General features: G+C 34.4%; 1 protein-coding gene across 1 annotated transcript in view; it reads left to right on the top strand.

Moving 5' to 3' along the window:
• Positions 1–27,500, top strand: part of LOC115214430 (sodium- and chloride-dependent glycine transporter 1-like) — a 346,642-nt gene that overhangs the window by 249,518 nt on the left and 69,624 nt on the right. The window contains exon 4 of the mRNA XM_036504407.1: positions 14,959–15,135. Within this exon, the coding sequence (XP_036360300.1) occupies positions 14,959–15,135 (177 nt within the window). The remainder of the gene's footprint in view (positions 1–14,958; positions 15,136–27,500) is intronic.

The raw sequence follows: 27,500 nt of genomic DNA, 5'->3' as shown, positions 1-27,500 counted from the left end.
AGGGTGGATGCTACTGTAGTTTGTAGCTCCAGGAAAACACCTCCTCCAGCTGGCTATAGACACACTTTCTGTGCCATATCAGTATTTGTGAAGGGAAGCCATCCTTTCGTCTTCAACTTATGATACACACGGTCTCGAGTTTCAAGTTATTGACCTATCATCGGCGTGTGACAATTATAGTTGTCGACGGGAAGTCAGTGCCCCTCACAAATACATATACTTTTTCCAGTATCGATTGACACTGATATTGAAAAAGTGAAATCAAACAATGATAAATCTCAGAGCGAGTTATATACAGTAGCGGCAACACATCGTGACGCATATTTGCCATTTGTTCAACAATTGACAATCGTAGTAAAATGGTTAGATTCATCATTTAAATACCCTCCGATGGGCCCCAGCCTGCTAAATCTTACGAACCGTATTTTGACCCATCCATACGTCGCTTATATATCACGGTTTGGTGAACGCACTAACTAAGTTCTAACTGCATTTCAACTAATCAGTATGTAGATTAGACGGCGCGGTTTATTGGGCATGTTACAGATTCTTTAATTTCACCGCACCTAAAGGAATAATTGTTCGGCCATATTTAAGAATGTTGTAAACAACATTCCTATTTTCATTGAATTCTACTGTTACTGTTCCACAAATGTTTATATTTCAAAGGAGTCAATAGCCATATGGATGATGCTACTACCGTCTTCATCATCTCTTTAATTATTGGTGTTGTTCGTGGGGGGCAGTGTTGGTATTAGTAATAGCAGTAGTACCATTATTGTTATGACCATCATCATTATAATTATCATTACTCCTGCCACTGCAGATTTTTATGGAAGACTAGCAGCCACCATGCATACCAGCCTCCCTTCTCCACCTCAACGATGTTGTACGAGAGAAAGGCAAAAGCCGATAAAGCTTGGCGCCAGTGACGTCGTGACTCATATATACAGCCGACTGCACTGGAACAACGTGAAATAAAGTGTTTGCTCAAGAACGCAATATACAGCACGGTTCGAGAATCGAACTCACTAAATAATGATATATATATATATGTATGTATTATGTATGTATGTATGTATCAGATCTTGCGAGTTCTCCTTGACTCGCTAAAAGAAGATTAGAAGCCAATTGGTCCAGGAAACTGGACGGTAAATGTTTTTCATTTCCAAATCTATTCCTGTCGAATTTTATCCCCAATTTTTGTGGTTATAGAACCTAGCTGTTCTTTCTAGCGTGTAGAATCCCTATAAGTGAATTCCTTATGTGTTTAAATATACACTGTATCGAATGATAAATATATATATATATATATATATATATATATATATATATATATATATATATATATATATATATATATATATATATATATATGTATATATATATATTGCTTAGTAATCACTGACAATAAATTTCGGGTTCCACAGCTCCAGTATTTTATCAATTCTCAGAATGGTCTTTTAACCAATCAGTCACTATAGGAGATCAAGTTTCCAAAACCCAAAAAAAAAAAAAAAAAAAAACATTAATTGAATTTTAGTTCCAGGAAGTTATATATGTTGTATGTTGGGGTTAGATGAGACTGAAATACAATTAGATTAATAAGCACCTTAATGTAACGGATCAGCTCCTAGCGAAAATCGTTTGGCTGCATGACATCTCTACTCAATTCAAACCAATTCGCTTCATTAAATTAACTAATGACCTTCAGAAAAACATTTACTTTTTTATTTTATTTTATACTTAATTTAATGAAGAAATGTTGGCCATTCTATGGCCGAATGGTTGAGAAATTTTCTTCGGAAAAACAAGATTCCATGTACGATCTCACTGATTGTTATTTTGGTCAAATATCCTTTTCTATATCTACGGCTCTTCCCATTACATTTCCAGTAAAAATTATGTTGACGGAAATTATACAGAAGCTGGTCAGATGGGTTGTACTTGCAGTTGAATATATATAGTCTCGTCACAAACTATATCACGCTAATAATGTCGAGAGTTTGCGTGTCTGTGGAAAGCTCTACCGCTTACACGCTAATTCAATCATGTAAATATGAACGCGCACGCATATCTGTGTATGGGTCTGTGTAAGTGTGTGTGTATGTATTCTCTTCTGATTATTAATTATTTAATTCGTCTTCATCCGATGAAAGTATTTGTTTCTAACAAGGATACAAAGCACCTTTGTTGGAATTTAAATAACAAAAACAATGTCACATTTTGAATTTGAGAAAAGTCTTGTACGCTTTTGCTTCTCCCCTCCGAGATTGTATTTATAATGTGCGAGTTATTTGGTTAGATTCTTTTTCTAAAAATCCTACCTTATCTAGATAATCATTTACACACACGCACACATACACATTTATATATACATACATACATACATACATACATACATACATACATACATACATACATACATACATATATACATACATTCATACATATATATATGTATATATATTATATATATATATATGTGTGTGTGTGTGTGTGTGTGTGTATCCGTAAATATAATATGTGACAATTATTCGGTAGCCATGACAAAACTCCGAGTTTCGGATGTCGGGGCGGGAACTCGGAGTTTTATCATGGCCACCGAATAATTGTCACATATATTTACACATAAATTCCTCTTCTTTAGATAATATTGAGGTCTCTTTCATTCTTTTGTTGTCTTACCATTTCTATCAATATATATATATATATATATATATATATATATATGTCATTATTCATTTTTATTTCAATGTTTCTTGCTAAAAGAGAAAGAGCTGGTTTCTAACCTAGATCCCAGGCTCCTTCAGTGGAATTTCAACACCAATAGTGTATTTTGTATGTTTGTATGTATGTATGTACGTATGTATGTATGTATGTATGTATGTATGTATGTATCCATGTGTAATGTGTAGCAAGTTATTTTTCACAATGCCGCTAAATGTTTTCCAACATATATATAATTAATACATAATTTCTCTTATTAAACAAAGTTCTGTAAGAACAAATATATAAGTCCCATAAAATAATAACTAAGGAAAAAACCTATGTACTTTAAACGTATTTTTTCGTTTTTCTATTCACTACTGAAGAGTACAAGTAAGACTACTACAATGTTCTACTTATGAATATCTGAGTCCATTGGTATGAAACAATTGTATAGCAATATCAAAACTAAAAACTATTATCCATTTTAACATCTAATCTCCTTCCTTACTTAACTATGAATGAATTTGTTGAACTTTGTTTAATAAGTTAAGTCATATACTGTTTGTTTTAATACAAACTTTCATACCTAAACGAATTTTTAAAAAGAATCTGAAAATAAAATATGACGAAAAAACATTAGAAATCTTAGGACAAAATTCCAATTAAAGAACGAACACATTAATGCGATAAAATATATATAATATATAAATATACATACATGCATGTAAGCATATATGTGTGTGTGCGCGTATTTCTCTCCCTATATATATATATATATATATATATATATATATATATATATATATATATATATATATATATATATATATATATATGTTTACATATATATATGTATGTATTTCTATGTGATCTGTATGCATAAGTTTATGTAGGAATTCTTGTCCGGCCGTGTGAGTCGATACAGTGTTATATTAAAACATCGTACAGTAACAGATTCACGAACAGTGATTATGAAAATGGATATACATCTCTGTATTTGGTTTGCGGCGTTATAGATGTGAACTCGTGCCATGAAGTGTATATTTTTGTATGTCTGTAACATCATTATGCCAGTAATAAACACAACACACACTGGTTCTGTTTCACTTCTTTATTTTTGCCTATGTCAATTGGTTAACTAGTTGACCAATTAAGCAATCGATGTTTTGAGTAACTATTCGGTTAATTAATTAATCAATCCTTGGCTTGTCAAAGATTTTACATCGTGATCTCATCAATGACATGAACTTTGCAATCACGTTCTGTCCCATGTCTGCGGATGTGTGTTGTTTAGCTATTGAGTGTATTTCACATCTTCGAGGGACGAAATTTTTCAGAAATTATATTATGATTGCATCACGTACCTCCAGGAAAGCATAATTTCAGTTCACAACTAATCTAATTATTTTCTGTCGTTGTGAAACAAAACTGCCTATTACCAGCAATGTTTCCCTAGAATTTGAATGTTGATGTGATGTTCAGTTTTATTCTAACTCATATAATGAATGCCAAATTTTCAAACAGTCTTTCGAGACGTTAGAAGAAGCAATTATCGATATAGAAAAAAACAAGCTTTAGAATACGAATAAAGGTTGTCTTTTGTTTCATCATAAATTGGACGTTGAAATATTTGCTCCCTTACTAAAATTGCAAAAATAATGTTTGCTAAATCAGGAGGAAGACACTTTTATCATGTTGTCAGTAATTACTATGTTATTTGATATTGGTTCCAAATCTTTGCACAAGACCAATAATTTCAGGGAAGTGGCTATCTAGTTTACACAGACCTCTGTCCTGTTCTAAGCTGGAACTTATTTTATCGATTCCGAAACGATGAAAGGCAAAGTTGACCTGGACGGTATTTGGACAAAACACATAAAGACGGACGAAATGCCTGTAAGCACTTTGCCCGGTGTGCTAATGATTCTGTCAGCACGTTGCCATTGCTATGCTATTCAATATTTAAAAAACAGTATAGGACAGTGAGCTGGCAGAATCGTAAGCATGCTGGGTAAATGCTTAGCCGTATTTGTTCGTCTTTACATTCTGAGATCAGATGCTGCCAAGATGGACTTTGTCTTACATCTTTTAGAGGTTGATAAAATAAGTACCAGATATATTCTGGAGTCCATGTAATTGACTTAGCCCTCATCCAAATTTGCTGGCCTTGTACCGAAATCTGAAATCAATATTAGAAAGCAGGACAACCATTTGATTCCTACTTATGTGAGCACTAAATGGGTGAGAATTAACATTTTCTTATCAGATTTCTCTTTGCGTGTAAGCCAATAGAGACCCGAGTTGTAACTTTTTACCTGAACAATTAAAATAGATAGCAGTCTATAAACACATTTCCTCGTTATTAAAACAACTCTTTTATTATATACATAGGTTTCGTAGCAGAATTTTAGTAGATATCTTATTTTATTTTGAAATTTTTAGTATACCAATTTGGTATTCTGACAACTTGGAGTATTTAATCCATCCTATATATTTCGTACATATTTATTATTTTACCCGCGAGGTTTACTTCCCTCGAATAATTTACGAAACTGTAGTACAAGTTCCCCTTCCTACTACTCACATAACACTAGCTCAGATAAATTCTCCAACAAACAATATATCCTTATTATGACCAAATAAACTTTAACGAGATTTGATTTCTTTTGCAACATGAATATTTTCTTTATTCCTTTAATGTATACTTCTCAGAAATAGATACCGTGAAAATCAATAACAGTATCGAAATTGGTATGACGAAAGTCTTTGTCGCTTTGATAATACACATCGCTGTAAAATGATATAAAAAAGGGAAATAAAAGTGAATTTGCGCTTTTAATGTACAAAGGAACTGTATCAGAAAACAACTGTCATCTTTAATGGTATAGGTTTGTGTCCCTAATCATGATAAACTACTTCAGGTCTTTGAATAATTATAGTCTGTTGTACACTATAACAAGTGTGAACTTCTTTTAAAGTGAAATAATAGAACAATAACAACTCCGAAAAATACCTTTGTTTTACAAAGTCCATTGTGAATGTCTACCCTTCCATACATTGTCGTTCCGGAAATAATTTTGTATTTTTTTCTGTTTCTAGTTTTAATCATTCAGGAAATGCCAGAATACATTCAATATCCGTCACTTACATCTGATATAAAACATCTACATTGTTTGTCTAACATTTACTTAGTTATTTCTTTAATTTCACTATCAGTGCTTGAGAAATATTTTATAAACTCGTAATACATTTTTATTTGATTTATTTGTTAAGGTTTTACACTTCACCATAAAATCATTGCAGCTCTATAAACATAACAGAAACATGTTACTTAAAATAAGAACATTACCACCAACCTCAGCCTTACATTCTTTATTATACCCCCATCACAAAATAACCTCGAGCAATAATTCCGAGGATATAAAATAAACAAAGAACTACTATATCGTTACAATTAGTATCTACAAATATAAAACCCATGCAAACTGGTTCACATTATCTTCAAGGCGTATAGGAATCTACTTAAAATACTTCTGCTAAATAACTGCAGAATCGTAAAAGTTGGAATTATAAGAAGTCAACAAATAGATGAACAAAAGAAACGAAATATATGTATAGTTAAATATATGTATAGCTCTTATACATAAAATTATATAAAAGGCATAGATCCAGCGCCTGTAAACATGAGAAACACAAAGTAAATTAATACAATATGCATTAAACACTACGACGAGCATTACTAAAAATATCCCTCGTTCCCTATCTATCTATATATCTATCTATCTATATATCTATCTATATATATATATATATATATATATATATATATATATATATATATATATATATCTATCTATCTATCTATCTATCTATCTATCTATCTATCTATCTATCTATCTATCTATCCTTACGTAAGTATGCATTTATGTATGTATGTATGTATGAATGAATGTATGTATGTATGTATCTATCTAGCGAGCTAGCTAGCCTGCTAGTTGAAGAACTAGGGTGAGATAACGAGTACCGTGGTCACACTCACCCAGCAATGCGCCAAGGGGAGGCTATCCCTAAAAGGTCGGGCGGAGGTGGCGACCGCGTACATCGCATCCGTCATCGATTACCGTCTGACCCTCGTGCCTTGTCCCAACCCTACCATTACCAAACTGGAACGCATACTCTTCCGCTTTTTGTGGCAGGGAAGCGTTCTGATGGTTAGGCGATCCATATGCTGTCAACACCCGCTAAATGGAGGGCTTGGCATGACGTGGTTGAAGGTGCGCAGACATGCGCTAAGACATCTCCGGCGCTTCGTAGACGACGGTGAACAGGTGTGATCACCGTTTGTTCGGCGCGCTTTCACGCAGCTCGTCTCTTTGGCCGAGCTGCAGTCGTGGATCAAACAGAGACCGAGGCTAGACGAATGGCACCGCGTGTGCCGCCTTGCTCTCAAGCAACGCTGCCGTCCAGGACCAAACTTTTGCGACTTCAATTCCACGAAGGTGTTGTATAGAAGCTTAATGGAGGGGAGTTGAGACGACGTTCTCAGGCAGAATCTGGGATTCAACGAAGAACACCTGACCCGCCTGTTCAGGACAACGTTTGGGCAGGGACCTATGGACAAGCACCAAACATCCCTGGCCTGACAGTGCTATCGGGAAGCATTCTTTCTTTCTGTCTGTCTATCTATCTATCTATCTATCTATCTATCTATCTATCTATCTATCTATCTATCTATCTATCTATCTATCTATCTATCTATCTATTTATCTATCTCTATCTAAATATCCTAACCTTTTCCTCTTTGGCCAAGCCATCACCAACTCTTTCAAGTTTCACTTGAAAAGGAAGTTGAGGGTGGATAGGGAAGTGTTGCCTTGTAGCAAGTTTGTCGAAAGTGGGGTGAATGCTGGAAGAATGGTCAGTGTGAAAGGGCCAATTCTAAGCGTACACCTGTAAAAAGAGAATCGAAGTAGAAGGGCTCTTGCCCTGTTGTTTAGGCACACGTGGCTTTTGTGGGTTTGCCCTTGAGGACCTTAAATCGCCTCCCCTGTTGAGAGCTTTAAATTGTTTAATTCTTAATCGTTATATATATTGTTTACAATATATATAACCCATTGTATCGGCCAATTTTGTCTTTTATGTTGTATGTCATTTAATGTAATTTTATGTAAGCCATTGTGACCAATAAACGACTTAATTATTATTATCATCACCACCACCACCACCACCATCATCATCATCATCATCATCATCATCATCATCATCATTATTATTATTTTTATTGATATTATTATTTTATTTTGATTTTTGCTTTGTATTTGTACAAGTTGACTCCAAGTCTCACCTAGAGACCTCAAGAAATAAGAAGTTACAAGTTACAAGTCCAAGTTGGAGTTATGACTAGAGTACTATATATTTGGTTTTGCACAAAGTATTCTTCCCGAGAACGTCTGTCAACATATAAGTAAATTAAAAGTTTGTTTTAAAAGAAATTTGTTAAGATGGTAGTCTGATGTTAAGATGATAGTAAAAAGTGTTTACTGTTAAGTACATTTAAAACTCTTTTGAGATTTCATAGACAATAATTTTCGTAGACTATTTGTTCTTGCAGATTCTGGGACTGCGAACAGCAGCCTGCCGACAGATGCCTCACAGGTTCTCTTTGCGCACAATATATGCTTTGATACTTCGTTATTAGTTATCGTGCGAGACATTCTACACCCAAACACCAGTCTCAAAATCATAGCTGTCCGCGGCAGACCAGCTTTTGGGGCTTTCTCTGTTTTCATAGCGATTCCGATTTCTCTGACATATTTCTCGAACTTGGTTGTTAGTACTCCGAGTACCCTTACAACTACTGCAATAACAGACACTCTCTCTATAATCCACATGCTTGCAATTTCATCTTTTAGTATTTACCACTTTTCAATCTTTTCTAATTGTTTGTTACTTATGCGTGCATCCACAGGTATGATAATATGTGTAACCTTGGTTTCCTTTTTCCTTCCATGCCATAACAATAACTGTGTCTCCGATCCTCGATTAGGGAGTTACATTGGATTATAAAGTCCCACGGAAACTTATATCCCTTGTTCATGGTGACTCCTTCAGGTTCATGCTCGTACCATTTCCGTGTTCTGTTCAGGCAGTACATTTCACATAGCCTCCAGTGGGATAAGCTCTACAGGCACGGCTCGAGACACATTGGACCGACTTGCCCGAGATGCGGTCAGAGCGACGAAACCGTTCCGTACGCACTCGTGCAGTGTCTATAGCCTACTTTTTGTAGTAATTTTGGGCCAGCTTGCTACACTCACTCACAATAGGTGAGATTCTTTCGTTTCTACTGTCACACATCCTCCAAAGGGGAACCCGCTGCTCTTATCTATTTGGAACTTGATGTAATTAGTTCTCGAAGCTTCTTCCTGAGCGCTGCATATAAGTTGCTCAATGCATCCTTTCAGATCACATTTTCTTCGCTATAATTTTATTATTATTATTATTATTATTATTATTATTATTATTATTATTATTATTATTTTCTTTTTTTTTATTATTATTGTTTTTGTTGTTGTTGTTGTTGTTGTTACTGTCGTTTTTATTATTATATGTTCGACTTCTTTTTTGTATTTGTACAAGTTGGTTCCAAGTCTCACTCAGAGATATCAAGGGACAACAAGTTAGAAGTTCATGTTGGTGTTATGCCTAGGGTGTCATGTATTTGGTTTTGCACAAAGTATTGTTCTAGAGAATGTTTAAGAAAACATATGAAAATAATAAGTTTGTTTTAAAATTTCAGATTACATAGACAGTGTTTTACGTAGGATATGGGCAGTTCCCATGAGCACTATCATTTGAAATCTGCCATGTTGGGGTTTCCTGGTATCTGAGCTAGGTAGCAATCAGACCCTTTTGCTATAATAAAAAGTATTATTTTAGTCTTGAGGTTCCACATTTTGCCAATTTTTATTTCAAGATATTTACACTTGCTCAGTATTTGGTAGGTCGTAACATTGACAGCCATGTGGAGGCATGATAATTGTAAGAAATCTTTCAATATAATGCCTGGCGTCTTCGCATCTATTTTTCTGCCAGTTCGAATGGTGAATTTGCAGAGGATAAGATAGTATCATTTTCAAGCACTGGAGGTGGTTTTTACCATGGGGCAGGTCCATATTTTTGCAAATTATACAGTGAAAATATTGTGCTGCTCTATGATGCCTGTTATTATCATTATCATCATCATCATCATCATCATGATTATTATTATCATTATTATTATTATTATTATTATTATTATTATTATTATTATTATTATTGAGTGAGAGAGCAGTGCATGCCATCAAAGTGACACTGGGGTAAAATATACGAAGCCCAATATACCCATCATGACTACCCGTCTGATAAGGGTTCACCAGGCACATGCATCACAAACATATGAGCGCGACATGGTGATCTCATATCAAGATAAACAGCACATGACCTTGCAGGTGGGGCCCAGTTAGAATTTTCTTCAGGTTGAGTAGCCCATCCCGCTCAAAAGGTCCCTGAATAAGGGCTGTTTAAGGATGTTGAAAGAACCACCCATGTTTCCAGAGGTGAATTATTCAAACCCCAAAGAATCCCTCTCAACACATGGCTATGATGCTCCCCCACTACTGCTGCTCGTGATCAGAGATGCACATATCGTCAGCCACTAAGGGACATGCTCAACTGGTTAAGGTCAAACAACTGACACGCAAATCTGTGGTATTGAGCAGAATATTTGCTGTAGCCCATCTTTTATACCAAGACAAAACAATGTACATGATAACACTTCCAATCAGTTAAGATCAGAAGCCATGAGAGCCACTGCCTGGTATTGCATCAGGGCATTATTATTATTATATTATTATTATTATTATTATTATTATTATTATTATATTATTATTATTATTATTATTATTATTATTATGTGTTTGACTTTTGCTTTGTATTTGTACAAGTTGGCTCCAGGTCAGAAATTCATGTTGGTGTTATACCTAGGATGTCATGTATTTGGTCTTTTACCTACTATTGTGCTAGAGAATGCTTAAGAAAACATGGGAAAATTATGAGTTTCTTTTAAAATTTGAGATCACCTAGACTATTATTATTATTATTATTATTATTATTATTATTATTATCATTTTTCAGTAGTTTTATTTTTATAGCGTGCTTTCACTTCACTACCGAGCGCAGCTCTGTGTGCCTTGGGTATGTGCTGTGATTTGTTGTGATGCTCTGATGGTTATTGTATGGAAAGTGTTCTGCGTAGGATGTGTGCAGTGCCTAGTAGTGCAATTTTCTGTATGTTATATGTGTTTGTAAGTCCTGGTGTTTTTGTTATGTATTTGTCTGAATATTTTTTATCATGCCTAATGCACCTACTATGATAGGAATTGTTTCTGTTTTCAGGTTCCGCATTCTAGTTACCTCTATTTCCAGGTCTTTGTATTTTGAGAGTTTCTCCATTTCTTTTAGAGACACGTTGTCATCTTCCGGTATTGATACATCAATTAGAAAGCATTTTTTTTTTCTTCATGATCTCTGACAACTATATCTGGTCTGTTGGCCTTAATTTCTCTATCTGTGTGTATCGGCATATCCCAGAGTATGGTTGCTTTCTCGTTTTCTGTGACCTTTTCTGGTGTGTACCTATACCATCTTTTTTCTGTTGTTATTCCATAATGTTGGCATAGCTTCCAATGTATGTAGGTTCCAACTCTGTAATGTCTGTGAATATATTCCTTCTTAGCCAGGACTGGGCAGCTAGAGATAATATGATTTATTGTTTCTTGTCCATCTCCACATATTCTGCAGTTACTTGTAATATTTCTTTTCATTACATGTTTTTGGTAATTTCTGGTGGGGAGGCTTTGGTCTTATTATTATTATTATTATTATTATCATTATTATTATTATTATCATTTTTCAGTAGTTTTATTTTTATAGCGTGCTTTCACTTCACTACCGAGCGCAGCTCTGTGTGCCTTGGGTATGTGCTTTGGTTTGTTGTGATGCTCTGATGGTTATCGTATGGAAAGTGTTCTGCGTAGGATGTGTGCAGTGCCTAGTAGTGCAATTTTCTGTATGTTATATGTGTTTGTAAGTCCTGGTGTTTTTGTTATGTATTTGTCTGAATATTTTTTTATTATTATTATTATTATTATTATTATTATTATTATTATTATTATTATTATTATTATTATTATTATTATTATTATCATTATTATTATTAATTTATTACTATTAATGTAATACGGCTTTGGTCTTATTATTATTATTATTATTATTATTATTATTATTATTATTATTATTATTATTATTATTATTATTATTATTATTAATTTATTACTATTAATGTATATGGTCATATTCGATACAGTTCGGGATAAAAATTTTGATTTCCCACCTCTTGTTTTATGAAGAAAAACAATATATTTGCATTTTCTTTCGTTTTGTAAACAATGCAACTCTCGGAAGGTTAGTTTTTCTTTATCATGAGATGGAATGGTGCAATGTGTGCCTCGAGTGTTTTCGTTATCTAAAAAAAACAATATTTCCCATAAGTAGCATGATCAACCAAGAATCTGTACAATGTCGACGGTGCCGTCAAAATATTTTGAAAACAAAATGTTTAATATTCACAACTAGAAAGAAATTTAATACGGTTTCTCGAAAATATACAACAAATATTTTGATTTTAACGAGTAAAAACAAATATGGATATTTCAAATAATGTTACTAGGAAGTGTAACGAAAGCAATTTTATAACGATTTTAAATTAGTGAAAAGTTTTTGAATTGGGCTAGCTCCTGAGAAAGGAAAGGATGTAGGAAAGATATGTTACTAGTGACACTGACTCTTTGGCACACTGAGAAATGGACAAGACTGTAACATCACTTTTTAAGCTACTGGAAAATCATAAGCAAAGATAGAAAGTACATGCCCTCAAGTTCTGCTCAGTGGAACCGAATCCAGGACTACATGAGTGTGACGCGTGCTTCTTAAGCATCAGTCATGTCTGAGGTCGTGATGCATACACTCACACACTCGTTTATATATGTATGTATATGTTAGTGTGTTTGCGTGCGTAAATTACTACTTAGTATTTTTTTCATATTCCTTACTAATATGTATGTGTGTGTGTATGTATTACATGATAACAAAGGAGTTTTTTTTAATAAATATTTTTGGTTTACGTTTCGAGATTACTATATTGCACATGAATAAATCTTTTCCCTTTAATAAATCGCCATTTTCCTATTCAAGATATTTCACAAAATAATACGGAAATTTTTAATCATATTGAGACTTAATTTTAAAAATGTGGCATTATTTAAGAGGAAGGGCTTCCATGATCCCGACAGAACAGTTGAAGAAATACTGGTTGCATTTACCTGGTGTTAAGACGAAATGGCATGTAGAGTTCATTCACCACACTGCTCACGAGCCATGCAATACGTTTGTTGATGCAACTGAAATGTGATTGTCAAGAATGTTGGTACTGATGTTGATGTTCAGAACATCATTAACTTTGTGGCAGAATAACAGCAGAGGATGGGATCAGGAGTGATTTTCAGTAACATCTGGTTAAATGAGGTTGTGCATTCACATACAACTACTCATGGTTTTCTAATGCCAAAAAGCCGATTCCAGAGCAAGTTGCTCAGCATGTAAGATCAAAACCACTTGAGAGCTGGAAAATTAGGAGAAGAGCACCAGCGTAGTTAGATTGTGTGCAGCACCAACGTCCTCTCAAAGATTTTTAAATATGCGAATATCTGAAATAAACTCGACTGCTCTCACAAATGAGAATACTAAAAATGAACCCAACCGCTCACAAAAATCAAGTAAAAGAAAACGGAAACATAATTCAGAATTCTTGTCCTGTATCGGATCAATCCCAAAATCTGATCAGTTCGTGCCACTCACAATCCCAAGCATACAAAGACGACTGAAAACAATACCTCCGCCTGCGCTAAGGCGGAGGTAATAACAATGTCGATAATCATACATGTTCTTTGTTTTTTATATAATATAATAAGAATAATAACTCGAATGTGGAGCCTAACAGAGACAATTCCTTTTACAGTAGGCGCATTAGTTATGATTAAAAAAAGCAGCCAGTAGTGCAATGAAGGCACGTGATAAAATAATAATGATGATGAAGATAATATTGTTTTGGCTTGGTATAAAAGATCCGTCACAGCAAATATTCTGCAGATTTAGTTGTCAGTTGTTTGAACTTTACTAGATGAGCATGCCCCTTAGTGGCTGACGATGTGTGCATCTCTGATCACGAGCAGAATTAGTGGGGGAGTATCATAGCCAGGTGTTGAAAGGAATTCTTGGGGTTAGGATAATTCCTCTATTGAATCATGGGTGTTTAGTTCATCATCCTTAAACAACCCTTATTCAGGGACCTTTTAAGCGGGGTTGGATACTAGATCTGAAGAAAATTCTAACTGGGCCCACCTGCAAGGTCATGTGTTGTTTATCTTGGTATGAGATCACCATATCGCGCTTATATGTTTGTGATGCGTGTGCCTGGTGTATCTTCATCAGACGTGTAGTCATGATGGGTATACTGGACTTCGTATGTTTTACCCCAGTGTCACGTTGATGACACGCACGGCTCACTCACTCAATAATAATAATAATAATAATAATAATAATAATAATAATAATAATAATAACAATAATAATAATAATAATAATAATAATAATAGCAACAACATCCTCACTGTAGGCATCCTCATCAGGAAATGGAACGACAATTTTTTTCTAGTAACAAATAGAACAAAGATCCATAAAACTTACTGGAAAGAATATTTATATGGAGTCAAGCAAATTGCAATTTTGTCGCTAGGCATTGACTACTGCATGGAGAACTATATATAAAATGCCGTATAAATTGCCTTTTAAACCTGTACCCTTGTTACTAATACTATTACTGAAAATAATACCGTTCGTGGAGTTATCCTAGTTTGCAACCGTAATTTTCTACTCACGGAATCTTGTTTATCAACAGATATCTTGCTTCGATTAGCAAGACCTATGCCTCTCATTTATTGACACATTGAAATTTACAAAAAGCTGCTCCCTTCCCTTGTGACCCGGTACATCATTTGATTTATCTGTCCTATTCACTTTCGTCTCTCTATTTTTGCATATATCTGAAAAGATAGTGAAAGTTAAATCTATTTTTCTTTCTATTTGCAGGTGTCGGTTTTGCTATGGTGATCATCAGTTGGTTCATAATGCTTTATTATAACGTCATCATCAGTCACACACTATACTACTTTTTTGCGTCAATGAAGAGTGAAGTCCCCTGGGCTTCCTGTAACAATTCATGGAATTCAGACAACTGTTTTTTGTATGACGAAAATCGCCATAACAGTAAGTTCTTAATTTCAGTTTATTTGACATTTTAGAGCAACTTCTATTATGATTCGTATAATTATCATTGATAGATCTTTTATATTATTCACTTTTCACATTTTTACTATCGTTTTAATAAAAACGGCAAATGAATTATTGATACGAACGAAAGGTTATGCATGTATATAGTTTCCGGAAACTTCCCATTCTTGTACTCCCAACTTGTTACATACTACCAGCTATAATCGATAACGAGTGATGACCTTAGTTTATAAATATATGTGCGTGTGTGCATGTACGTGTATGTGTGCATGTGTGTGCGTGCGTGTATGTGAGAATACATGTATATGCAAATGTATCTATACATACATACACGTATGTTAACGTCTCTGCACGAAATTCTATTCAGAAACTACTGCTCCCAAGTGCTGCGCAGCGGCACCGAATCCAGGAGTACATGAAAGTGACGCGTGCTTCTTAAGCATCAGTCATGTCTGAGCTTGTGATGCATATACACACACACTCATTTATATATGTATTTATATATGTGTGTGTGAGCGTGTGTGAGTGTGTGCGTAAATTAATCTTTGATATTTATTCATATTCCTTACAAATACGTATATGTATGTATGTATGTATGTATGTGTGTATGTATGTATGTATGTATGTATCAGATAATAACAAAGGGGTATTTTTAAATAAGTATTTTTGCTTAACGTTTCGGGATTGATATCGCACATGAATAAATCTTTTCCTTTTAATAAATCGCCATTTTCCTATTCAAGATATTTCGCAAAATAATAGGGAAATTTTGAATCATATTGAGGCTTATTTTACATATTTACATTTTTATAGTTTATTTATCAATGCATTCTTTCCAGTTTTCTCAATCTAAAAAAGAAAAACACTCCAGGAAGGAATTTTTCTATAATTTGAATGCTTTCATTGTAAAGTAATTTCTTTTAATATCCAGTGCAGAAAATTATATTGTGCTAGAGTCAATTTGACCATGAACAATTCAGATAATATAGTTACACATATAATAAAGAGACGTGTATTTTAAGAGCAAAATGCTCTATACACAATGAAAATGTCTCGAGAGAAATTATCATACAGAATGCCGTGCGGATTTTAAAATTTGTTAATTTTCTTTAAATCTATGGGTTTCTATTTATTCGTACTTTCTGTGCTTTTCTCCATGGATTACCAATAATAAAAATTTGAAAAAACTAAGAATTTAATTTAGTGAAGAGAGGGAGAAAATTAAAATATTGAGAACGTGTTTTGTGGATGAAATCCTAATCTCCTGTAGCGCAAATATAGGACTCGGAAGAAACTTAAGAAGAAAATAAGAGCGGGGGACGGAAATGTCACCTTGGACATGCTAGAAAGAAGAGGTAAAGGACAGGATTTCTGGGAAAACTTCCCTTTAAGTTTATATCGAAGATCAGGTTTTTAAATGCGCTCATCACAAACACAAATTATACAATAGAAAAAGATCATTTCAATTGAGTTGAGCTGTAAATTTGCACGTTCACACTGCAAGAATTAACATAATTCGCACAGAAGTTTTACCTAGAGTGTGTGTATGCATGTTTGTGTCTTCAAAGGAAGTTATTTTGTGGCATTCTTTCATTTGAAGAAGGAAAGTTGTCAATTCGACATATATGGGATCATATTATTGTTTGTTAATTTCCGTAAAATTGTTTTAATTTCTGTATACTTTGAAGAGAGTAGAAATCGAAAGAGAGGATAAAATGAAAAGGCGACATTTGCTTTAAAGTGAAAAGAGAAAGTAAGAGAGGAGAAAGTGTAAGATGTAAGTGTATATGAAATGGACGTGTATATGTGTGTGAGAGAGAGTGAGTGAGTAAGTGAGTATGTGTTGTGATGTATGAAATGTTTTGAATCATCTTTCATATACACGTACATAAAAATGCGGAGGTAACGAATACGCATACCACCCATTTTCGGTGTAACCCTAACCCTATATATATATATATATATATATATATATATATATATATATGTATATATATATATAAGAAAGTTTGTTTGTGAAAGCACGTGGGTGAATATATAAGAAAATAGTAAAGAGTGAAAAAACGACAGAAGGCTTAAATGTTAAAGAATATATATATTTGCGTCAATATGTCTGGAGAATATTGGAAAAATTTTTTTCCCTTCTTATAATGACATAATTTTATAATTTTTAAAGAAAGACCGGTTTCGCATTTAGCTCTTCAAATTTCTTGCGACGTAATATTTATCTTTAATAGCGTTATCCTTGTTTTTTTGCTACGGAGAGTTCTAAATAAGGGAAGGTAGTGCGTGATTTCTTCCGGTGTAAGGGAGATAATCGCTTAAAAATCTTTTTTTTCCTTTTTCTCTTAGTGTGAATTTCTCTGTATTATTATGTTTGGATAGTTGAGTCTGGGTTTGTACTTTTCAATGAAGAATGTTTCCTTGTTTAGTCTAATTTGTGTTGATGATCCGAAAGCACATTGGTAAAATGGAAAGATTAAAAATTGTGGTTGTAGTTGCTTTGCGCATTTCTCAATGTGCTCACTAAAAGGTATCATTCTATATTCTGGGAATGCAATCTGTTGTCGATGCAGTGTGCATCTACGTCTGAGTGATAGTCCCGTGGACCCCACGTAGTCTTGGTCACAGCCCGAGCATTTTATGACATAAATTATGTTTTCAGAGGCACAAGTAAAGTTAGATTTGATCTTGAATTTCTGTCCCTCTTTAAAGAAGAATTCTGATCCTTCTAGTAGGTTAGGACATATTGCACAGTTCGATCTACCACATTTTTTTACTTTTGCATCCGTAATTTCAGAAGATAATTTTGCCTTTGTGAGAATCTTTTTAAGTGATTTAGGCTGTTTGTAGCTTTTAATGATTTGGTGTATGTTTAGAATTTCCTTTAATTTGGGGTTTTTATGAAGTATTGGTAAATTCTGGGTGATGATGGTGAAAGCTTCTTTGTTTCTGGGGTTGTATGTAGATATGTAAGGTAGTATTTTCGGGGAAGGTGTGTTGTTGTGTTGAACTTTTCTTAAAGTTTCTATGTTGATTTCTGTTGCACGTCTGATCCCATCCTCTATGAGTTGAGCTGGGTAATGTCTGTCAATTAAGGTGTTTTTGAGTTCTTGCAGTCTGAAGTTCCTGGTATTTTGTTCTGACACTATTGTGCATATCCTTCTTGCAAGGTTGAAGGGGATGTTTGTTTTAGTGTGTCTTGGGTGGCATGAATTAAAGAGAAGGTATTGTTTGGCGTCTGTGGCTTTGTAGAAAATGTCTGTTTCTATTTTAAGGTTAATTTATATATATATATATATATATATATGAATGTATTAAAAACACTACTCCCCCGTATGCTTATTTTACATGTAATTGTAACAGCAATAGACGTCACATCATACCGAATAAAAAGATAGTAACTGATATTAATAAATATTAACAGATGTTTCCTCCATAATTATGGTAATGTATTATGGAAGTAATATGCATATCCCTACTCAAGGCAAGATTTAAAGCACAAAGGGTATATTGCGTCACTCATATGACGAGGTCGTCACCCATGACGTTGACGTATACCTCTAACGGCAAAAATAGGAAATGACGTCATAGAACGCTAATATCCAAATGGCCAAAATTTAGGTAAAAAATTGTGGCTGTAAAATCAACTAAATGAAAACTGCCCAACTCGAAACGGCTCATTGGAAGATGATAGGGTGTTACTCCCCTGCTTTGCAATATACAACAGGTGCAAATACTAAAGATTATCAGCTGGAGGAGTAGTCATCCTGGGGTTCAAAACGATGCTACAGAACTGCCATGTTGAAGTGGCGATAATCATTACTTCTCATGATAGCAACTACTTTAATCTCTTGTAGAAATTTCCTAATTCGCTACTTGGCTTGTTGCAAGATCAGTGACTGACAGTCGCTTGATCATGATTTCCTATACATTGCGAGCCGGAGTGAACGACTTATACTTCTAGCAGACGGGTGTTCACCACTGAAGATGAGCAAAAAGAGCTCGAAAACAAACGGTCTAATAGTTCCGTCGTTGTTTCTAGAAGATGGTAGGAGTTCGCTCCCCTGCTGGCAATATATATCGAGTGTAGATTGCATCAATAACCAGTTGAAAGAGGCGTACTCCTGGGGATGGAAACGGTTCCTATGGGACAGCCATGGTAAAGTAGCGATAAATATTGCTTCTCAGTAAACAGTAATCACTCGCCATATCACGGTTCACCTATCGCAGTTCACCTATCACGGTTGACCAATTGTGGTTCACCTATCGCGTTTCACTTATCGCAGTTTATTATTCAAACTTACGTCGATTCTTCCGGGGTGTTGCTTTGCATTTAAAATAAAATATATGCAAATTATAAAGGTAATTAAAAAATATGCAGTACAGTACTTTTTCTACTTCGCAGATTTTCACCTATCGTACGGGATTTTGAAACGAATCACCCCCGATATTCGAGGGACAACTGTAATTACTATTTTCATAACTTATAGATTTATAGATACCTTCTAACTAGCTACTTTGCTTGACTGTATGTTGATTTCTTATTTTTTTATTGCTCACAAGGGCCTAAACATAGAGGGGACAAACAAGGACAGACAAACGGATTACGTCGATTACATCGACCCCAGTGCGTAACTGGTACTTAATTTATCGTCTCCGAAAGGATGAAAGGCAAAGTCGACCTCAGCAGAATCGCTCTTCATCGAAATCAACTGGACGGCCAGAACGAGGAGCGTCTTTGAGGTCAAAATTTCAATTTTTGAACTTGGCATACCAATCCCGAGCGATTCCTTCTGCTATTGGCCTCTACCCATATACAGCACAAATGCCGCGAGCAGCTTTTGCGGCCTTGGAACCTTGATTAAAAACAAAGAGAAGGAGGTGTCTAAAATGCTCGTTTTTCTTAACTTAACATTCCATTTAAATTACCATTTAATTGGAATGTAAATATAATTGTTAAAACGAGATGTCAGTGATAGATTCATCGGAAAATAAACAAGAATTAACTAGAAAAAAAATGATTCAAAAGGATTCCAAAATTTAAAAACGCAATGTATTCGAGAATTTTAAAATAAACGGCGGGAACTTAGTTGCCAACCCAATACATATATGTACATACATACATACATACATACATACATACATTCATACATACATACATACATACATACATACATATATACATACATATATATATATACTTATAAATAAGAGGGGTGTATGAAGTCTTGAGCCTCAATAAAACCACACTTCGTACAAGACTTCAAAGCTCAAAACATTTTTATATACCCCTCGTTTATATATACATGGTGCGATGGGTAAACTGCTGCCATTTAATATCTTTAATTCACGCATGCGCATGGTTTGTTTGTGATTTTGCCGACTACACAATATAGTAGTGTTGGTTGGCCACCGTCTGTGCGGAAAACAGTACCATGACGCAATTCACTCGGCCTAACTTTAGAAATGACATAGTGGACTGCTTGGCATTTGAGGCGGAAGCTCCAATACGAAAATTTCAGAGTACATAGGTGTCAATCTGAGGACAGTGCAATTTGAGTACATGTACCAAGAGTGATAAAATTCAAACATCCAGTCAACATCATGGTGTTTTGAGTGATCTCCAGTGATCGCGACATTAAACCTCCATTCATCTTTCCATACGGTCTCAAGACGGATGCCTACATCAATGCCCCAGAGGAAGGAGTGTGGCCCTGACTCAGAAGAGTTGCTGCTGTAAATCTCTGCACTATGCTACACACGCAGGTGAACCCAGTTATGGCAGTCAGAAAATTTCTGCAACCACATCATTCCTAACATCTGGTTACCAAACTCTCCCCACTGCAACTCCCTTGATTATTATGTGTGTGTCGCAGTTGAGCGACAGACCAACAAAACTCCCTGTAACACCAAAGATTAACTGAAGGCGAGGATTATGGTAGCATTCACCAACTTATAAAAGGGGACCGTCCAGGAGAATTACAGGAGATTCCGAAGTCGTCTGGAGGCCGAGGTTGAAACCTACGGCGATTTTATCGAATAAATTTTCTCTTTAGTGTTCCAAGATCTTTGTATATAATTTGGGTAAATATATTTGTTAAAATGAGATGTCAGTGTTATTTTCATTTTTGCGTAGCTTAGACGACAGTCTATTCACTGCTGTATATATCTATATATATATATATATATATATATATATATATATACATACATAGATGTATAGGCAAAATTACTTTACAAACTAAGAACATGAATCATATATTATACATTGGCGTGTATATATTTATACAACAGACGGAAATTAGCAACGGAATTCATAAGAATATATACTCATAAACAAACAAATAAAATTATGAGTTGCTGTATATCGTATATTTGTTTTCGTATATTTTATGTCGGTTACTATTACTTTCTGATGCTTAGGGAAAATCGTAGATTTTATGTAGATGTTTTACTGAATTTAGCAATAGAAATAATTTCCGAATAATTCCTGATGAACAAAGTACTGTATTTACAAACAAAATTAAATCATTCATCATATAGATGAGATATGAAATTAGCCATCAGCGAAGTTTCTAAGAGAGAAAGAGGTAAGAAAGAAAAAGAGAGAAGGAGAACGAAAGAATAAGAAAATATTTACTAAGTAGTGAAAAAGAAAATAATTCATTCAAAGATGAGCCAACGTAAGTTAGATTTCACTGACTTCATCACTATATACACACTCTCATATTACAAGCCTAAACTAACGTATACATCTCTTCTCTCTCTCTCTTCCGCTCTCACTCTCTCTCTCCCGCTCTCACTCTCTCTCTCTCTTTGTATCTCTCTCTACTTATATATACGAGGTTGAGTCAAAAAGTAATGTCATTTTGTATAGGATAGGTATAATTACCAACATGGGAACATGTAACATACATCAAAATGAAGCTGGTTCTCTGGGGATCACATCCCTACTTCTCAACACAGTCACCATTTATCTCAATAGCAATGTTCCACCTTCAAATGTGTCCCTGCCCCGTAAAATTCTGTTGACTGTTCTTTGAGTCACTTCTTCCCTACAGTTTTCACTTCCTTGTCTCTGGACTATCATCGTGACTGGACTATCATCTCTTCGGTTCCATGAAAGAGGGTTTGAGAGGCAAACATTATTCGAGTGACAAGGAAGTGAAAACTGTAGTGAAGAAGTGGCTCAAAGAACAGTCAACAGAATTTTACGGAGCATGGATACATGCACTCATTCGAAGGTGGAACATTGCTATTGAGAAAAACGGTGACTATGTTGAGAAGTAGGGATGTGATTGAAAGAGGACCAGCTTCATTTTGATGTACGATAAATGTTCCTGTGCTGGTAATTATACCGGGCCTAAACAAAATGACATTACTTTTTGACTCACCCTCGTATATATATATATATATATATATATATATATATAATATATATATTATATATATATATATATATATATATATAGATATAGATATATATATATATAGGGTAAAGGATAGGGTAAACCGTTCTTATTTCTCTTTCCATTTCAGAATTACAACTATTAGTGGTTTGGAGTTTAACTGCTCTTTCTAGTGAGTCGGATGTCCTATTATGGCCATCCCTTATATGTTTGAATTATACATATATATATATGTGTGTGTGTGTGTGTGTGTGTGTGTGTGTGTGTGTGTGTGTGTGTACAGTAGTAACAGAAAAGAGCAATTTCGATTATCCCCACGTTGTGAGTTGTAATGTAAATAAGAAATTAAAAACGGTAAATACGCACACTTACATAGTTTTAATATAATTTTTTAATATATCGACCGGTTTCGCTATCGCTATTCATGATATTATGTTTTATTTATTTGAATATATATTTTTTTAAGAATAAATTTTGTCCATGTTGTGTGTGATGAAATTCACGAGTGAATGACTTCACAAGTAGATAACAGATAACAAGTAGTAGACAGATAGAAGTTAGTTATGGAGACAACCCTTCTTGACTACCCTAAAACTATGACAGTTGCGGTAAATTTCGTATACATAACACTAGAAACTTCAGAATGGTCTACAGATAACCATCTGTCATTTCTTCTGTTAAATGTTTGATTTTGGTCGAAGTTTTTATCGTTTGAGAAAAACCAAATCAAATCTTCTGTTTGATATTTCAGTTTGTTTAAAAGCCTTTATATCTGATGTAATGATTTTTTTCTTTTGCTTTTTCTGACAAACTGACCTTTCCTCGTCATATAAAAATTATATCTAATGTCTTCGTGGACAATATTTCTGACTGCTCCATCTGACAAATGGAGATCTTTTGAAATTGACCTCGTGGGATTTCTGGGATTGTAATAAATGGTTTGTGGAACTTGCCATATAAATACTGGTATTCTGATGATTTCAGGACATTTAGAATGCTTCTCCATTTTCAGTCTCTAGCTCCTTACAAACTTTGTAGACGAAATATATGGCAAGGTTTAAAAATCAAGATATTTCTAAATCTCTAAGCTCCGCCCTTATAACCACAATAACATCATGCCTCTCCATTTCTTGAGTAAGCAGAAGGTCTGTCATTATTATTTTCTGAAACAAAGATAATATAGAGCTAGCAAAAAATACAGCATGACCCAGAAAAAGTATGTCCTCAAATACCTTATACACCCCGTACTTACATGCATATATATATATATATTATATATATATATATATATATATATATATATATATATATATATAATATATATATATATATAATATAATATGTGTGTAGTCTGTGTATATATATATATATATATATAATATATATATATATATATATATGTGTGTGTGTGTGTGTGTATGTATGTGTGTGTGCATTTGTGTGTGTGTTCAAATGTTCATTGATATGCCTACAACATACATATGTATTTCTATTTCCGTATGTATATTCAGGTGTAGATAACCATATCTACACACACATACACACGCGCGCACACACACACACACACACTTACACACACACACACATACACACACATGTATATATATATATATATATACACGTGTATGCGTATTCGCGTGATTGTCAGTGCGTGCGTGTGTTCTTTATAATTGTGTATATTCGCTTTGACATAATGCACACGTTTACTAGCAAACCAAATTCTAGCCGCACTGATTCTAAACATTAATGAGTACATACAGTTGATTCTACAAGTTACGTTCCATTTTACTGAGACTTTTATTATACAAATTGTACCAAATGTCTCCAGACGATTTGGCTACCAGCTTATAATTATTTGCATGGCATAAGAACTATTCTGTTAAATTGGACACCTTAAATTGTCCAACAATGCGTCATGTGACAAAGTGACAGATTAATTTTAGATTACCAATAAACAGTGTGTAATTAACTGTAAATAATTTGATAATCCTCTTTGTCGTTGAATGTGTTTTATAAATCTTAGACTAATTAGTTTATTTCTTAGACTGTGTACAGCCTAAATATCTATGTTAATCGTTCTGCGGTCAAATGATGGATAGACTTTCTCTGATGTAAGTTTAAAAACTTACTCAGATCAATACTAATTTTCCTACCAATAGAGAGATATATGTCGTTGACTGGTTCCTTTATATTTGAAAACGAGGATCGAATGTACTTCTATTAAAGTGTTGCCGTGCCGGTGATGGAGTGACTGTGTGGTAAGTAGCTTGCTTACCAACAACATGGTCCCGGGCTCAGTCCCACTGCATGGCACCTTGGGTCGACCAAAGTTTTGTGAGTTCAAATTGGTAGACGGAAACTGAAATAAGCCCTTGCATGTCAACATCCCCGTAACTTAGCGGTTCGGGATAAGACACCGATACAATAAGTACTAAGCTTACGAAGAATAAGTCCTATCCTTGTTCGACGAAACGCAGTATTTCAGCATGGCCGCAGTAAAAAAAGTGTATATATATATATATATATAATATATATATTATATATATATATATATATATATATATATATATATGTGTGTGTGTATATATATAATATATATATATACATAATATATATATATATATATATATATATATATATATATATATATATATATATATGTGTGTGTATATATATATATATATATATACATATATATATATATATATATACATATATATATATATATATATATAATATATATATATATATATATATAAATATATATATAAAATAATATATATATACACGCATACATACATACATACTTACGTTGACAGACATATATGTGTGCGTGTGTATACGTGTATGTGGTTGTGTGTAGATAGGGTTAAGACCCAAACTGTGTCCTCGTAAAGCATATCTTCTCGTTTCAGTATTCCACTTGTTGTACTTATGTCACACATGCATACTATTTGAAAATACAGGGAAATGTTTCCTGCAGTGTAGTAGCATCAAAACAAGAGATGGAAAACATGTTTTGTATTATTCATGCACCATTACACGTGTTTCATTCGCTAATAAGAGTTACAACATGTAGAAAATATGTACTGAAGATTTTCTAATAGTCGATAACCTATATCTATTCTACTACTTGTAGAAATGAAACAGGTGTAATTCTGAATAAATAATAATACCAAAATGTTTGCAATCATCTGTTGGGATATATATATATGTATATATGCATGTATGTTTGTATGTATGTATGTATGTATGTATGTATGTATGTAGTATGTATGTATGTATGTATGTATGTATGTATGTATGTGTGAAGGCGCGTGGCTAGGGCATTCGGCTCGTGAACATAAGGTCGTGAGTTGAATTCCCGACGGCGCGTTGTGTCCCTGAGCAAGACACTCTATTTCGCGTTGCTCCAGCCCATTCGGCTGGCAAAAATGACTAGTACCTGTATTTCAAAGGGCCAGCCTTGTCACACACTGTGTTGCATTGAATCTCCTCGGGCACTACGTTGAGGGTACACGTGTTTGTTGAGTGCTCACCTTAATTTCCCAAGCAAGCTGTTCAGTTGATCGCATCAGCTGGGACCCTCATCGGCGCAACCGACGGAGTGCTTCATGTATGTGTGTCTGTATATATATATATATATATATATATATATATATATATATATAATATATATATATATATATATATATAGTTATATATGTATAGGTTTATTAGATAATAAAATAAATGTTTTATACTTGGTGGCTTACTAGTAAGGGACGGTCATTTTCACAGTGCTGTGTATCTTGTTAAAGAGTGAAGGAAGATGGAAGACACGAGAGCTTTTATTAATCACTACAATTGTTTCGACACATCAGGGATCGAGCCCTCAAATGTGAGACACCCAAGAACTGATGCAGAGGGCATCCGACAGTGCCGCAATGTACCTTCTCGTTTTTGTGAAGAAAAGCAGGAAATGAATGAATATGTCTTCATTCATATACATGACCAAGGATAAAATGCCGGATGCAAAGAAGATACCAAAGATACTCTTTTTCTTGTTTCAGTCATTTGATTGCAGCCATGCTAGAGCACCGCCTTTAGTCGAGCAAATCGACCCCCAGGACTGATTCTTTGTGTTCCTAGTACTTATTTTATCGATCAATTTTTGCCGAACCACTAGGTTATGGGGGATGTAAACACACCAGCATCGGTTGTCAAGCGATGTTGGGGGGACAAACACAGACACACACACAAACACAGACACACACACACACATACACAATATACATATACATATATACGACGGGCTTCTTTCAGTTTCCGTCCACCAAATCCACTCACAAGGCTTTGGTCGGCTGAGGCTATCGTAGAAGACACTTGCCCAAGGTGCCACGCAGTAGGACTGAACCCGGAACCATGTGATTGAGAAACAAGCTACTTACAACACAGTCACTCCTGCGCCTACACCGCGCCTATGTATATTTGTGTATATATAGTTATATAGATATATATATAAATGATTGTTATATATGTTTTTGTCTACATTGCAGGAAATGTATCAACGTTGTATACATCTAGCCTGAAGACACCAAGTGAAGAATACTACAAGTAAGTTTAAAAAGAATCAGCTAAATTCTCTTCCTAATATATATTGCCTTGTCATGTGTTGCAATGTTTAATTGTAAATATTTGATTAGTTTCATCTTTCGAGCTGGCAATGTACCTAGTATATAAATAAACAGAATGTTTCTACGAATTTATTTTATTGTCTTAATATGAACGTGTTCACTTTGACTTCTCATGGTATAAATATTTCCATACGTATACACCAGCGTACACTCATGCATATATATAGTGTGTGTATGTATGTGCCTGTGTGAATAGATACACACACACAGACACACACATGTGTAGTGAAACTTTAACCACAGGTGGACTGTT

The sequence above is a fragment of the Octopus sinensis genome, linkage group LG7, assembly GCF_006345805.1.
Source record: "Octopus sinensis linkage group LG7, ASM634580v1, whole genome shotgun sequence".
Classification (NCBI taxonomy): Eukaryota; Metazoa; Mollusca; class Cephalopoda; order Octopoda; family Octopodidae; genus Octopus; species Octopus sinensis.
Note: the sequence above shows the minus strand (reverse complement) of the source record. Positions and strands in the feature narration are given on the sequence as shown.